This window comes from Cupressus sempervirens, chromosome 7, assembly GCF_028749045.1.
Source record: "Cupressus sempervirens isolate cs-2001-9-10 chromosome 7, ASM2874904v1, whole genome shotgun sequence".
In the NCBI taxonomy this organism is placed as follows: domain Eukaryota; kingdom Viridiplantae; phylum Streptophyta; class Pinopsida; order Cupressales; family Cupressaceae; genus Cupressus; species Cupressus sempervirens.
This window is the reverse complement of record NC_143124.1, coordinates 567549918-567567124: the sequence shown is the minus strand read 5'-3', so window position 1 is coordinate 567567124 and position 17207 is coordinate 567549918. Positions and strand designations below refer to the sequence as shown.

General features: G+C 35.6%; 1 protein-coding gene across 1 annotated transcript; it reads right to left on the bottom strand.

The window, feature by feature from the left end:
* Positions 1-795: 795 nt before the first annotated feature.
* SDP1 (Patatin-like phospholipase family protein) lies at positions 796-5046 on the bottom strand. The gene is made up of 3 exons (XM_089792043.1): positions 2929-5046; positions 1863-2006; positions 796-1777 (listed from the first exon to the last, which is right to left on the bottom strand). Exons 1-3 carry the CDS (start codon positions 4366-4368, stop codon positions 818-820), a joined length of 2544 nt encoding a protein of 847 aa, XP_089648169.1. The 5' UTR covers positions 4369-5046; the 3' UTR covers positions 796-817.
* Positions 5047-17207: the final 12161 nt, after the last annotated feature.

Here is a 17207-nt window from a genome sequence, read left to right as displayed (position 1 = left end):
TTTCCCACCTGCAGCATCAACATCTTGTTTTATAGCTCTAATTTCTGAAGCTAGACTCATAACATCACCATTTTTCAATTCAAGATTGAATAGTTTTAACTGCAATTGAATAAACTCTAACTCTGAATGAGAATCAAATAATTTTTTCAATTTATCAAGGGCATCCTAGGCAAGTGTGCATCCCTGTATATGTCGATACACTTCTCCATTAACAGAAGCCCTTATCAAAGCTAAAGCTTTTGAATTTTTATATATCCATATTTCTTTTTTTTTTAGCATCAATTGGCTCTAAAGGTTGAGTATTTCCATCACATATTTTGAACCATAAATCATTAATATGAGTGTATTTTCCACCTTTCTATGCCATTTCATTCAGTTATCTTTTCCAGATAATGTTTCCCCAATTAATGAAACAATAGATTGCATTGTGAATACAGAAAGAAACACAATTTGCACAAATTAAATCAAGTTGTAAAAACTTTATCAAAATAATATCAATTGCTCCTGAATCCTCTTTCTTTTATTTTGCATCTTTAAAAACACTCCAGTCTTCAGAAGCTTTGCGCATAGATTAATTCCAATGCTCTGATACCACTGTTGGCCCAGAGTGAGAAACAAGATAAAAATATGTAGAAAGTGGAAACTATTTATTATTTGATATTCTTCTCAATCAGAACAATACAACAAATTTATAAAAGAGACAGCAATAACATTTACAAATTTACAAACTGTTATACAAAACTGCTAGAACTAAAAATAAACTATATAAAAGAAAACCTAATCTAATATTTAGAGTTAAGAAACCTGAAGATTAATATTAACAGAATGAATGGTCTATCGATTCATTGTCAATGTCGGATATCATCCCAGTAGTGCTTGATCGACTTATTCTATCAATTTCAAAAATACCGCGTGGCCTAAAAGATGGAAGACAGGCATCCTTCCCAACCTTATTACATGCAAGTGAACAGGCATCTGCCTCACTATCCATATTACTACCATCAGAGGTGGTTGAAGATCCATCATCAGCGAAGTCCTTTTCTAGGGTAAGCGGAATGCATTCACAAGCCGGATCATTTAATGGAGAGGCAACATTGATGCCCCTGTTAACAATGGCGATGTCTTCCCTTTTGACAACATTGAGCACTGTTCCAGAGGGACTCTTTTCAGCAAGGAGCATGTCACCTTCAGCAACTGTAATTCTAGATTGTGATTTAGGTAGAGTGTTCTCCAAGTTCCTTACTGGACCTTCCTCTCTATTCCATTGCTTATTTAACTCTCCTTCAGCATCAAATGTCTTAATAAATGTAGTTGCCGATGGTGTTCTCATCAATGGACCCCCAAGTCTTGTCCAAGAAACATTAGGATCCACAGTTTCACTGTCGCTGTCACTCCCATTATGGTTGTTGCGAGAAAGTCTGGGTGCTCTCCTAGATGGTCCTCCCCAGGCTCCTCCTTGATGATTAATAGTAGATTCAGCAACACCCTCTTCATCAAGGGATCCCCATGAAGTTTCACGGGCCATGACATTCCATGAGGGTATCCTCTTTGCCACACTCAATCTCATCATGTTGCTGGTTCCTTTTGGGGAAGACCTCTGATCTGTTTGCCTCTTTTGCTTGCGGAGACGATTGAGGAAAGAAACACACTCATCTAGCACAAGTTCAACGCCACAGTTGGCTTTTATTGCAGAGAGCTTTTCCCATGTGCATCGCCTCCCTTGATTAACTGCTTTCTGAAGCTCTATGTGAGTTGGGTTCTGAATTAATTTAGTTAACTGAAAAAGAATGAAACTATAAGTGTCAATTAAATGATAGACCAAATACAATATAGGTCGGATACTGATACTACTGAATATTTACCTGTGCAAGGGTAGCGGGCATAACCACGGTCACATCACCTTCCCAATCTTGAGCAAAAAGCTTGGCCATTCCACCCAAGGGGAAACCGAGCTCCAAGATTTGATTGCACCGATGCTTAACCTCCATCTCTAACAGATGAGCTAGCTGCAATAAAGAATTTAGATATGTCAACAGCTATGCACTTTACAGAGGAGGCATCTACAAAGATTTGGAAACACAGACATGAACAACTTCAACACAAAAAAATCCAGTTTTGAAGAAGAAACAAAAATGGTGAGATTGGGAAAAGTTTTCGGGTTAACTTTTAAGAACAAGTATAGGGTCAAGGTCCATATGTTCTATTATGTTAATTAAAAGAGTTAGGGTCAAGGTCCATATGTTCTATTATGTTAATTAAAAGAGTTAGTAACTACATAACTGTGATAGTTTTGTCATAAATATTTTCTAATTGTCTTCTTAAAACAGCCAAAATGAAAACATATGTGCTGATCACATATGTACTAATAGTTTTTGTCATAAATATCTTCTAATTGTCTTCTTAAAACAGCCAAAATGAAAACATATGTGCTGATCACATATGTACTAATAGTCTTTTATTTAATAGGACTTCTAAAGTTTTCTGATTGATGATTAATCAATTTATGGGCTATCCATAATTGGAACATTTCATAGACTACTAGGGCATTAATCACAAGTACTAGTGTTTGGTGTTTTGAGATTTTGCTTGAACGACTATTGGTGGCGAGCATTTTGAATGACACATTTTAATGAAGATTCCGAAAATACAGAAGTACAGGGGCAAATGGCAAAATCCCATTTAAAATTTAGGAGCCAAAAATTCTAGATACACGAACTTAGCTAGCCAGCTGGCTGCTGCGTCTTTTCCCCTATTCCTCACAGTTATGTGGTATTTCTGATTGATTGAATCTAGTGTGGTAGATAACACAGGATTTGAAGTCTTTCATTCAGCTCGATTTCTAGAGTTTAGGATATAAAAAAATGATACAAGAGGAAAGCCCGTGAGATATAATTTGAAAAATCAAATCTGAGCGAAAAACTTGCATACCTTTGCTGCAAAATCACCTCCGTGAGCTCTCACAAATTCCTTGAATCTTAACAACGGTGCAATGTGAGGATTAGCCTGACTGACAATGAAGTGGTTCACATTGAATAATTCCTTTAACTGCATCATTGGCAAATCACTTTCCAAGCTTCCATCAATCCACTGCCTAGTTCCGATGCCCGATTCTTCAGGACTAACCTGAAATGGAGTGTGATAGGGAATGAGCTCTCCATGCCGGTCCTTGGCCATCAATTCCTGGGCTTGAAACAATCCAGGGAAAGCACAGGAAGCAGTAACCGCACTCCAGATCACCACATGAGGAGATGTCAGATAATTAAGGCATCTAGGAGGCTCATGCCTTCTAGGTGAGCAAACTGAGATCCCCAAAACCCTGCCGGTCTGGTCATAAGCTTCTTGGAAAGTTAGGTTCCTCGTTAAAGATCTAAGCATCTTCTGAAGCTGTCTAATTTCATGGAGCGCCCCTTGTCTTAGCAGCCTACGAACAACTGAGAATATGCCGCCCAATTGATCAAAGAACTGCAAGGTCGGCACAGAATCTGCAAAAAAGCTTTGAAGCTCCGGCCATGTCCTTGTGGCAATAACAGCACAGATTATTGAACCGACACTTGCTCCCGCTACAACGCGCGGCAAAAGATGATTCTCTATTAATGTCTTCACAACGCCCACATGAAAAGCACCGAGAGATGCACCCCCACTCAGAAGAAGAGCAGTTCTGCCAAAAGCATGCCTAGTTTCTTGCATAAATGCAAGCCTTTCTTCCGAAAGTATTTCTTCCGAGTCTAAATCACACACCATTCTTAAATGTGTTGAGACCTCATCTATGTAATCTTTGATAACTTTGGGCACTTGCAACCTGCCTTTATGGAGATCCGGGTTGCACATATTACCCAGATTCCGAACCAAATCAGCTCTCAGATAGAATATTATGTCCTGCAACCCACCCTTTTTCCGGCGCCTTTGCAACTCGTGTAACTTAGCTTTAACAAGCTCTTCATCATACAAATCAGACTCGTTTCTCTTGGGAGTCTCTTTTTCAAGCATTTTGGCGGCATGGGACCATTCATCATATGTAAGTGCACTGCTCATGAGATTTCTCCAGAATTTCCGACGGTAAGCAACCCGAGCCCTGGATTTTACAGAAGAATATCGCTTCAAAATCAATGCTATTCCAACAATTAGGGCTAAAAGAGCATGCGGGTTCCGAGGATGGAGCCAACTGAAAAGTGGAGCAATAGTCCTCCCATATGTTCGCTTCAAAAACCCCTTGCATTTATTGGAGTGTAATAAGATTGCAATGGTCACAATCTTCTGAAATTCCGATATGGATTTACATAACAGAACCCTAACAGCAATGGTTCTGCCTATAACTGTTGATGGGCCTATTGGGAATGTGCCCACATTAGCCTCGGCACTGCCATCCATTTCTGATACAAATACTATGCAACCTATGCTGATCAGATGAGAAAAACAAGGAAATGGGCCCGAGGGAAGAGCTTAAAAGGGGGAAGATATATACCGGAGACCTCTTGTATGGATTAAGGGTCTATCTGAATTTGCAGAGCGCTATACGAGCAGAAACAAATCGCAAGTCTTCTCCTAAATTCATCTATTGTTCCCGAACTGCTATGAAAAATGCCCATATCGGTGATTTAATGCGCTCTTTGCATAGCTTCTGCATCCTTCCAAAGGATTCCCACCCTTATCTTATTCTTTGACGTGTCCAACACGCATAATTTCCTCAAGAAACTCTAAATTTTGCAGACACCTGTGAAGCTCATCATTCCATTTTCCTTTCCCAGTCACAATTTCTCTGTCTATTGTTATTTTGGCCTCCTTCGCCCAAAAATTTCAATTCAAAAAACATCCAATTTCTTGTGGAAGCAAAGGCATGAACCAATATCAGCCATGGCCTTCGATGATTCAGTAAACAATGCACTCACATAACATTTTTTTGATTCGAGTCCAGAATAAACACAGCGCTAAACTAATTTCGGAAATCATGAAGGGAATCTGCTGATCCAGATAAAATGGGTTTCTGGTGATTCCTTTTCTTAAACTACTCAAAATCATGAATATCAAAAATTCTGAATGTTTGGCTTTAAAGCCCGGGCCCGTGGTCCCACGTGATCTTAATCTTCTCTGCGGGGGGTTGTATTTGATCCGTAAAATTTACACGTGTTTGATTTGTATAATTGACCATTAGTTTGACTGGAGATTATCCATTATCATGAGTGACTCATCGCCTCGACGTGGCTATAAAGTTCAATGCTTATCCATGACACGCATCTACACGTCACCTCCAAATGTCTGGTTGGAACTTTCGAAGACACCAATGGCGACGGTTATCCCCAGGCCTGGAAATTGATGGCCGTATTGGCCGTTTTTCAATGTTTTAACAATATATGATGGTCTATTTTTTTAAAAAATCGTACATATTGACGGGCTAAATTTTTTTAAAATTATAAATTTGACAATTAAATTTCTTAATAAACTGTCAAAATTTCTTATAAGAATAATATAACACTGCACTTAGTAATATAGATATAACATTATATTAAAATAATAAAAACATTATATTAAAATATATGTAATATATGTATAATAAAATATAAGATATTTTAATGTCTAATTAACATATAATGTATATTTTTGTATATTAGTAATAATTTAGAATCTAAAGTATATGAATTTTAGAAACTCAACTTATTAATAAATAATACAATGATATAATTGTTAACATATTTTATATTATTCATTATATATTTTTAGTTTAATTCATTGTAAGTTGTAATTATTATTATTTTAAAAAAAATTTTATAAAACATGTGATTTTAGAAATTTGTTAATATTTATATTGATTTAACATTTTTTAAATTAAATATATTAATTTTAGAAAGTTGCCACGTTTCTTTAATATTTTATGATTTAATATTTTTAATTATATAAATTAAATCTTCTATGTGTTAAAATTTTCTTATATTAATTTAGAAATATCTATGATTTTTTAATATATGACTGACTTGTACTTATCTTTTATTATTGTTATCAAAACAAATATGAAAAAGTTAGAAACTTGTTGTAAATATGAGATTTCTTTATTTGTTACTAAATTATAATTATTTCAATTTATATCTATATAAAACAGTCATATTACCAAAAACATTATTTTTTGTGAAACAATTGTATCTTGTTTTATTGTAGCTTCAAAATTCTTCTTCATCAATTGAATCACATAAGATAAATTTGTAAATTTTATGTAGTTTTTCAATATCTATACAGAATAATTTTCATACATAGTTACTAATGTCATATTTATTTTTGTAGGTACATAAAAAATGTCTTGAAAGAGAAGGAAACATGCAACTATTGGAGAAATGTACAGGTGGCCTAGAAAAAAAGATTCAAATGCTTTTGGTAGTTCATTATTAAATCAAGATGAACAATCTCACAATAAAATTTTGAAAGAAACTTTCAAAGAAAATTTTGGGTCTTCTTTAGATGAGGATTTAAATAGACAAACAAATCAATTATAAAGAAAAATTATTTAAATTTAATTTTTTTTTATTAAATTATTCATTAAAAAAAAATTGACAATCAATATATTTTTTTGAACATAAAATGAAAGGCGTTAAAATGCCCCAATCGTCATCAAAAATTCATATGACAGGCAGGGGTGACCGTCAAATTCCAAGCCTAGTTGTCCCTTTCGAATCTTTCCTGATGCTTCCATGTTAGTTGAGTCAATAGAACACACACACACACACACACACACATGGAGGGTTTAGACCTGTGAGGCAACCCAGTGAGGCATGAAGCCTACGAGCTACCAACCAACGAAAGCCACCACATAGACTTTTTAGGGATCCGATACGGACCACTCATGCCTAATTAGAGCCAAGGACTGAGGAGCTTCCATGCCATCAAAATCACCCAGGGTACGATCCCGGCCTCATCCCTTATGATGTCAGAGCCTTGCACTCAACAAGACTTGATCTCTGGTGGGCTCTTTGTGAGCCATTCAACTTCACCAGCAGATATATATATATATATATATATATATATATATATATATATATATATTGTGATATTGCTATCATCTCATATTTATTAGGAATATAACTTTTCTAACATTTATTGAAATTCATTATTATTATTATTTTAAATAAAGGTTATCAATCTAAATTATTATGAAATTCTAGAAATTCTAACACATTAAGACATCTCTTAAGCCTTATTTTTCTTAGAAGAGCAACTTTTTGTTCTCCTAGGAGATTATTTAAGGCAATGAGAGGGGACATTGTTGCTCAATTGGCAATTTTTCTCTAGCTTTCCTAAATTTGCAAATTCAATATTTTAAACTAAAATACATAAAAAAATCCATGAGATGACTAAGCTTAAAATATTCCCATAAAATTTCAATAGCTTTAGCTCTATTTTTACGAGCCCCCCCTCCATGGGAACCCAGCTTAAATGGGTAATAAACAAGAGAACTAGAAATTAGCCCACTAGCTTAAATATGATTTTTATCATTGTCAAACATTTAATTGCAATCAATGGGCCCTTGGTCTATCAGTGAAGTTGAAAGGTTCTTAAAGAGCCTGCCAGGGATCAAGTCTCACTAAGTGTATGGCTCCAACATTGAGAAGGGATGAGGTCGAGATTGTGCCCTAGATGAATTTGGCGAAATGGATACCCCTTACAAAAAAAATGGAAAGAAATTGATTTTCTAATTTCTTATGTATAAACTATAGAAGACACAGTTATTGTATTTATTAGACTACCTTCCTTGAATTTTGGAGCTTGATTTTTTAAATGTTGAACTACATATAAAATTCATGGGCCACTAGCTTTAAAATACTTCTTAAAATAACAAGAGCTCTTTGGGAGCTAGAGTCCTTGCCTTATGAGTGTTAGTTCGAGTAGATTATTATTATTTTTTATAGTAGGTGTAAAATTTTGTAAATAATTGTAAATAATTTTTTTAAAATAGAAATTTGTAAATTAATTCAATTGAAGTAAAATAAATATATAAATTTGCATTATCTCTATTTACATTTAAACTAAAATCTCTAATTTCATTTATATTGAAGTAGAATCCTTGGAGAATGAGATTTGAAAATTTTTGTGCTATTTATTAGATTATAAACTGATATTTTTTGAAATTGAAATACTTAACAATTGGATTTCTTTTTTTACTGGATAAATAGTTGTTAGAATAAAATATTTTAAAATTTAGTATGGTTAAACAATATTTAATATTTTTTTACTTTTAATTCTTATTTGGACAAGTAGCTATTAGAGCAAAATATTTCAAATTTAGCATGGTTAAGCAATATTTAATACAAGATCGCATCCTAAACAATTATGAAGGTTCGAATGGAATAGCACAAGCAAATCTTCTCAAAGTAATTCCAAAAATCGTCACACTCGAAGTTAATAAGGTTCTAAACAAACCTATTACCTTGGAAGAAGTCAGGAAAGTAGTGTTTGATATGAACCCAGATAAATCCCCAAGTCTTGATGGCTTTTAGGCCTTCTTCTTCCAAAAATGTTGGGATATCATAGGCATAGATCTCTGGAAAGCTATTGAAGCTTCCAGAAATGGGGGTGCTTTGTGTACACTCGAAAGTGTCACACTCTAAACCATTCTATCCAAACGATTCCATGAGTTGGAATGTTCGGATGCCGGCTTAAAGCTCCCTATCCATGGAGTGCAAGAGAGTATATTTTAAGAATAAGAAAGCTCTCAGATGAGCCTTAGAGATACTCTTCTTGCTAGTAAACCATGCAATGGGAGGTTCCAAAGACAAGATGCAAAAATGCAAATGTCTCAAGGAGTTCCTCAAGAATGCAATGCAAATGAAGATTAAGCTAGAATGAGATGCAAAGTGGAGCTATGCTAAAACATGTATGGGAGTGTTACAATACCATTATCAAGCTATGTGAGATTAAGCTACATGTAAAAATGAAAGCTAAGCTAAGCTAGAATGCCATGATGCCATGGATGAGAGAATGTAGACAAGAAATAGAAGTTCTCCACAAAGCTCCAAAGAAACCTATTAGAAAACCTGCAGTATAACAATATTCAAAAATAAGGATGGATTGAGGGGGAAAGCTCTCTCCCTTTTAAAGATGTACGGACGGTGGAGATCAAGATGAACATGGTGGATGATCAACGGTGGAATTTGAAAAGAGGAGTGATCCATGTGCACACACAAGTCAACCAATAGAATATAAGTTGACTTGTCATATAAGACAAAAGTCACAAAGCCTTTTCTTTTAATTGCAAAATAGAAAAAGGACTTTATGTGTGCACTTTAAGTGGGTTAGAAGAATGGGGTCTTTTATTTAATTAAAAGGGGACATGTTCTTTTAATCAAATAATGAACTTAGGATAGCATAGTCAAACTATAGGTTATAATCAAATAAATTGATTATTAGCAATTTGGTCTAGGTAAATGATTAAATTAATTTAGCTAAAATGCTGAGAAGGGGGCTAATAGTCTAGATGACCATTTTTAGGTGATTACATTTGCCCCTCTTTGACTAATGCGTGATCGATCTGGGAACACATTATGTCAAAGAAAATCGAAGCCAAGTAGGCGATGATAGATATAGATATATGATTCCAAAGAATGAAATGCAGAAATAGATAGCAAGTCCTGAATGCACAGCCTGATAGCAGTAGTATTGAACATTAGGAAGATGATGTTAAGATCCGAAAAGAATTCTAACATCTACCAAAGCGAATAGATCGAGAGCAAGTGATAAGGTCAAACAAATGCTCTTAAGAAATAGATAGTTGTAACAATCAGCAATAGAGTATTTCTGCCCCCTCGGGATCGAAATTGAAATGAGGTAAGGGGATGTAAAAACTGGCTAGACATGAGAAAATTAGAATATAGAAATGTCCAAGATATGATAGATAAATGATTAGAACCCAAGAATGACTATAAGAAATTGATGAAATGCCCCAGTTTGACTAGAGTTGACTTTGAAGGATATAGCATAAAAATTAGGTCAAATCTAGTAGAGAGATGATTTAGATGTGAAAAGGTGAATAGAAGGAGATACGAAGCATAGAAATGAAGATGCCCCAATGATGATTCAAAGATTAGACCTCAAACAGTCAGCTAACTGCTCAGAAGAAGGTAGAATTTTAAAAGACAATTTTGACCATCAAGATGAACTCGAATTTGGATTTCGATCCCGAAAATGAATCTAGGATGTTGAAATTATTTAAGAGGTCAAAATTTTATATAATGTGATGATAAGATAGAAAAGAGATGAAGTGAAAGATTAAGAAGGTGAAAAGACATGAACAAGAAGAAAATAAAGAAATATATGAAAGGAGTTAGCTGATATGTCCACAAAGAGATGAAGAGAGAGCTCTCCCCATATGCAAGAATGCAAGACTAAGCTAGAAAATGAACCTAAAATGCAAGCTAATATGCAAAGTGGTTTACCAGCAAGAAGTGCATAACATCTAGACTCTTAATTTCATCATTGAGCATTTATTAGGGACATCATGAGATCATACAACCATCACTAGTATAACTATGAGGATATGAATATGATCGATATTACATAGGTATGTGGAAATCCAATCTAAGCATCAGAGACATGTAAGTCAAGATAACTACACGATTAGATTCCCTAAGTTTAATTTAGCAAGATTACACTTGTATCAAGGCATAAGCGCCAGGATAAACCCTAAGTGCAGTCTTGCAAAACAGTCAAGGATGATACATTTGTAAGTCAACGTGTTGAATAGGACCAGCATAAATGCTTACAACACTATAGACAAACAAAGTATACCCACAAGCAGAAATCAAGAAAACATGCCCCATGCCCCCAGTCTTCTAGTCAATGACATCCTCGAAAGACTATTAGGGAGGGAAGACATGGCAAAGAAATCATAATAGACAGCACACAAAGTAGATAAATGTTAGCATAGCTCAGTCGTTTAAGTGTTAAAGTGTGTGTGTATAAGTCACTTGGCCATTTCTTGAAGACTTGATTCTAATAGTGAGAAATATCGCGACATCGACGACTATAGGTAAACTATCTGAAAAGTGTTGAAAAACACTTGATGTCAAGGTGGGGGAAGTGTTGAGAAACACTATTTTGTGAGTTGTCAAAGAAACCCTAATGCACAAGAATACCTCAATAGGCTAAGCAGTTGTGCCCCCAAGACGAGCACAAGAAACAATTCCAAGCTAGGAAATGTGTAGCGAAGTGGATGATTGAGACTGATAGACATATGTGCAAGGGTTTCAAGTAGCGCCTATTTCCAGGTTTTCACCACTTTTGACAGATTTTTTTTTTTTTTTTTTCAATTTTTTGTATTTTTGAATTTTTTGATTTTTTTTGGTGATACATCAAAGCACCTATTGCTAGGTTTTCACTAAGAAGATCCTTTTTTTAGGACATTTTCTAATTTTTAGGATTTTTTCAGCAGGTTTTAGATATCACTAGTTCTCAAGCAAGATCACATCATTTTCTCCCAATGTCTAGCAAGGTATAGGACACGCTGGAGAAACAAGCTGATAGATAAGAAAAGATGCATAAGAAAGGAATGTGAAGCAAGTGAAAGTGATACTCAAGGACTGACTCCTCAAGAGTACCCAAGCTAGGGAAAGAGGTGAAATAGTCATATGGAGCATATTTTGGATAAGCAATGGAAGTAATGAGAAAGATAGCATGTAGGATAAGCAATGAAACCAAAAAGTGTGATAGCATATAAGATAAGCAATGGAAGCCAATGAGTAAGATAGCATAGGATAAGCAATGAAGCCAACAAGTGAGATAGCATGAAGTGTGTAGTCCAAAAGAGTAGACATGTCAAGAGACCTATGAGAACCATGTTTCATTTATTATGATCAAGACCAAGGGGTCAACTAGATAGGATAGCGATGGGATAGAGCAATAAAAATAAAGCTCAAGATGGAGGCTATGAGGGAATGAGAAAGCACAAATAGAGAATCTCCTGGATAAGATAGCCAATATGCAAAGATAGCTTAACATTGTCAAGATCAAAGAGAGAAGAGGGGATAGATGGATGGTGAAAGAATTATGCATGATGCCTGTTTACCAGGTTTTCATCATGGTACTTATCCAAGGTGCCACAAGAAGTAGTTTTCACCATAGGATAAATTTATTTCTCTTTACTTTTGCTACCAAGGTGCCACAAGATGTGGTTTTCACTAAGGCACATTTTTCATTTTTTTCATTTTTTCTATTTTTTCTTCTTCTTTTTTTTTTTTGAATTTTTAGAAAGAGCTCAAGCTTTTTGAATTTAGATAGTGCTCCTATAGGAAAGATAAGCCATGATAAGCCAAGACCATAGAAAGGTATGCTCAAAGATGTTGATAGGGTGATGAAACGGAAATGGTAGTAGGAAGAATATATGGAGAATAAGAGTTCATGTATAGAAAGGAGGTGTAAGATTTAGAGGATTTCATGTGGGTAGCTAAAATATTGGACAAGATCAACATTGACACACACCTTGAAGGGTATTGGAACAATGGAGGAATTATGGATGAAATAGCTTGAGATTCAGATGTATGAGGTGGTAGAAGAGATTTGAGAAAAAGTGGAGTGGAAGGCTTTGAAATATTTTTAGGAAGATTTTTGGAAGAAGATGGAATGGAAGCCTTTGGAAGCTTGAATGTCAACTTTGAGGTATTTTCAATATTCAAGTCTTCTAAAAGAGACTTGGGAATCCATATAGCTTTAGATTTTCCTTTGGATACTTCAAAACACATTTCTTCAATAATGGGTTTAGGAACCCATATTTTCTTTGATTTAGCTTTTTTAATAGTGGACCTTTGTGGTCTCTTTTGTGCATTCTCCTTCTTAGCATTCACATGTCGATTAGATGGGACACAGTGATCTTTCTTTTTCAATGGATTCTTATGTTTATTCTCACTTCCAAAGGACTTGGGATTTGTGGATGAATAAGGATGATATGACTGGTTTAGATGTATAGATGGGTGGAAAGTCATCAAGGATGAGTGTCTTTGTTGATCTTGAGATATTATAGGAGAGCTAGGGAATGAGCTAGGAGTGAATGTAGGAGATGGAGGAACATAAGGCCCCAATATGGATGGAAGGTTTGAAGGCTTTAGCTCTAATGGATGAGGACCAAGGATAGAATTAGGATATGCAAATGGATAGTGAGAAGGGATATCAACATCTTTACAGTGAGCAACATGGTCAAAGCCATCAATAGACTCATAAGTACCTTTGATAGGAACAACATTTTTAATAGAAGCACTTGAAGCTTGAGCACAGTTTTGAAGTGGATGTGGAGAAGTAGAACATGATGGGATGCTTTGATCTTGACAAGTAGCTTTGGATAGCATATGAAGAGAACTTTTCTCATAATTTTCAGTAAGCTCAAGGGAGATAATGGAAGTGGTATCTTCATCATACTTAGGAGGTGGACAAGATATAGGATATGGAGGGGAAAAATCTTGAAAGAGATGAAAGGGTGCTTGATCTTGATCTTTCTTGACATTTATAGCTTTTTCTTTTTTAGAGTCCTCTTGACATGGAGCCACTTCTAAGGACAAGGGAGAATAAAGAGTGAATGGAGTAGTGCTTGGATTAGGTATAGTAGTGCATGAAGGTTGAGGATGTTTAGGATTAGTAGCATGGAAAAGGTTTGCAGCCAAGTGAAGGTTAGCTTGAGTTTCTTTTAGAGGTAGTCCTTGAGGATACACATAGTCAATGTGGAAAGCATTAGGTTCCTTTTTTGATAGAGGCATGTTGGAAAGCTTTGAAGTGTTGGGAGATGCATGAGTGTTGGAAGAAGTGGAAGATGTAATGGAGCCACTACTAGACATAGGTTCATCAACATAATCTTGCTCAAGAGAAGTATCCTCAGCACATGAGTCACTAGAGGTATCAATAATTCCATTATTAATAAGATCTTGGATTTTATGTTTTAGCTCAATGCAATATAAAGTAGCATGGTCATTAGATCGATGATAGGCACAATAGGTATCCAAGAATGGATTTCCATAGGAGCTAGACTTAGGCAACATGATGAGCTTGGTGCCAAGAAGTGTTCTCAAAATGTCATCATAAGAATTCCCCAAGGGAGTAAAATTTCTCTCAAAAGTATGTCTAGAGTCCTTTTGTTGTTTCTCAAGTGAATAGAATGCATTCATGTCTTCATCATTATCTTGGTCAAAGATAGGTCCATCATGAAATTTTAGCATAGGCTTAAAGGAGGTATCACTTGCTTGTTCTCTAAAGAGGTCTTTAGATCTAGAAGATGAAGACATTTGATGTCTTGAAGTAGAGCATGTAGACCTAGAAGAAGTGGATGACCTCAAAGAAGGTGACTCACATGCATGTAAAGACCTTAAGGAAGATTCATGTAATGATGCAATCTTCTCCTCCAACCTTTTCTCAAGTTTAGACTTCATTTCTATCATGCGCTTAGAGAGATGAAGGTAAGAAAGATCATTTGTCTCTTCTAGTTCTTTGTATTGCACATATAGATCTTGAAACTCTTTAGTGACATGGAGGATATCATGATCATCTAGATTTGGTTGAGGTTTGGTAGCACAAGATTTGAATTCCATAGTGGTAGATGCAAAGCCAAGCATAAAAGAGCCTAGAAGATAACTTGATGTTGAAACTATAGGAGGTAGAGTGTTTACTTGCCAAGATAGTAGAGAGAGATTAAAGTGACTTGTCAAACAATATGTCCAAGAAACTTACGACATGAATGACTCAAGTCAATAGCTAGGCAAGATGCCCAAATAGCCAAATAGATAGAGCAAGCAGGGTGACAAGTGAACAACTTTCCCAACCCAAGAGTGTAGTCAAGAAATCAAGGTAACCATTTTAGCAAAAAGATAACTAGCAAGCATGCATAGACCATGAAGACAAAAAAACCAAGAGCACTAAGACCAAAGAGCCACTTTAAGCATGTTTAAGCACTAGAGAAATAACAAATCAAAGCCAAATGATGAAACTCCCCTTAGCAAGCAACACAAGAAAAATGTTAAGACATGATGCTTTGACTTGGTTGACAAAGTTTGACAATAGTTGATACCATAGCAAGTTTGATGTTCAAAAAATAATTTCTTTGCAAGCAAGATAGTGAAACATGGAGTAGTCTTCAAACAATCAAGCAAGGGACAAAGCAACCTTGCATGATACAAGCATATGTGAGGTCTTAAAAGAAAGCCGTATAACTATCATCATGTATATGTTCAAAAGATTTTCACAGGTCTAACACATTCAAGAACACATCAAGCAATATCTACTTAGAAGTCATGGTTCATTACTCAACAACTTGGCCCACACTTGATGCTCCTTTGCCTCACACCAAGTGGTTTCCCACAAGAGATATTGGCTTTGTCATGGAAATGTCATAAGCATAACCAAGGGAACACATATGGCGAGTGTAAAATCTTGGGGTGATCCGGGTAGTCCACTAGGATTCATCCTTGCACCAAGAAGTTGAGCGGCTAAAAAAGGTAGTTACTAACTTAGGGTGTTTAGATAGGGCTTCCATTCATAGTGTTCCTCTTGCTCCCAATTACGGGACACCTCACCTTGCGATGAGTAACTGATCTCGCGACCACAAGAGTACCTTAAGCATTCTTGCCTAGTGATCTCTCTATGGTCGAAATCCCATAAGCGATCACACTAGGCGAAGACAAACACTATGTCTACCAAATTTTTGTGTCCTTGGTAGCCTTGAGTTTATAGTGGATTGGAAGAGCCAGGTAATCGGCTTGTCCCCACTTGGGTCATTCCTCTCAGGTTGTCCGAGAGCAGGCCCTCTAAAGGATTCTAACTACACAAAGTGGATCAACTTTTGGAAGTCAAGATTTTTGGTTCACCACAAGGGTGAAGAGCATACTCTACTATTCCAATCATTTTCTCCCAAACACGCCAAGAAGATTTAGTTGCCTCTTACTCTTGAAACCAAATGGTAAGTCAAGATTTCTGATTCACCACAAGGGTGAAGAGCATACTCTCCTATCACCAAAAGATCCCAATTGTAAGTTTTAATGTGCCTAAAAATAAATAACTAGTATATGTTGCACATGTAAAAGTAAAGAACAAGCAAAATTGGGTTTTTATGCATTGGGCAGCCCTGCAAACAATTGTTAGTAGCCCTTGTGCATTTGAAGCTTTGACATGCGTTCTTTTTCTGCAATGTTTCAATTTTTTTCATAAGGATGGCAACCTGCAATCACAACTTGTTAGTACCACAAGTTAGTGTAAAATAACATAAAATACTGTAGTAAAAAGTGGTTAGTTGACTCAAAAATTCAATTTATCTTCCAACCAAGTGCATGCAAAGAAAGTGCAAGTTAATCACAAATGCTCTCATTTTTACTCTTTGATTTTGACCTAGTCAACAAGATTAGACTTTTTTGCTATTATTTCATATCCAAAAATAAAAATGAAAAGAAGAGACCCCTATTAAAAATTAAAGAGCTTTCCAAAAATGCAAAAAATTTAAAAAAATCTCTTCATTTGCGCTCTAGAGATTGATTTTGTCAAAATAGGCCAAATTTCTCAAATCGAGTTTTTGATCCTTAATACAACCTCAAAATTCAAAACACAAAGAAAGAATCCCCATTAAAATTAAAAACTCTTTCTGGAAATTTAAGTTTTTTTGAAAAAAATGCTGATGTGCGACCAGAAACGACTTTTTATGAAAAAATAAGAAAATATCATAACTTTCGAAAATCACGTCAAAATGCTCTGAAAATCCGACTGAAACATTTTGAACACATACCCAACTTGTAAAAAAAAATTTAGAACCAAAATCCAAGCGGTTTAAAAGATATGATCAAATCTTTAAACCAACTAGATTTTTGGCCTTCAAACCAATCTACTTATGGGTTGGCCTTAAAACCAAAGTGATAATTCTACAAAAGCATTTGATTAAATCCAATATGCTGCTGTTAAAAACTAGAGATAAAAAAAAAAGCAAATGGAGCTAGAAACTTGATTCAAGCCCCACGGTGGGCGCCAAAAATGTACACTCGAAAGTGTCACACTCTAAACCCTTCTATCCAAACGATTCCATGAGTTCGGAATGTTCGGATGCCGGCTTAGAGCTCCCTATCCATGGAGTGCAAGAGAGTATATTTTAAGAATAAGAAAGCTCTCAGATGAGCCTTAGAGATACTCTTCTTGCTAGTAAACCATGCAATGGGAGGTTCCAAAGACAAGATGCAAGAATGCAAATGTCTCAAGGAGTTCCTCAAGAATGCAAT

What these genes read in the sequence shown, in the direction of transcription:
- SDP1 (XM_089792043.1), bottom strand. Translation starts at nt 4,368, where the DNA reads ATGGATGGCAGTGCCGAGGCTAATGTGGGCACATTCCCAATAGGCCCA. An exon ending in GAGGTGATTTTGCAGCAAAG is followed by an intron (nt 2,007 to 2,928) that starts GTATGCAAGTTT and finishes TCTTTATTGCAG; the next exon opens with CTAGCTCATCTGTTAGAGAT. An exon ending in TGCCCGCTACCCTTGCACAG is followed by an intron (nt 1,778 to 1,862) that starts GTAAATATTCAG and finishes ATTCTTTTTCAG; the next exon opens with TTAACTAAATTAATTCAGAA.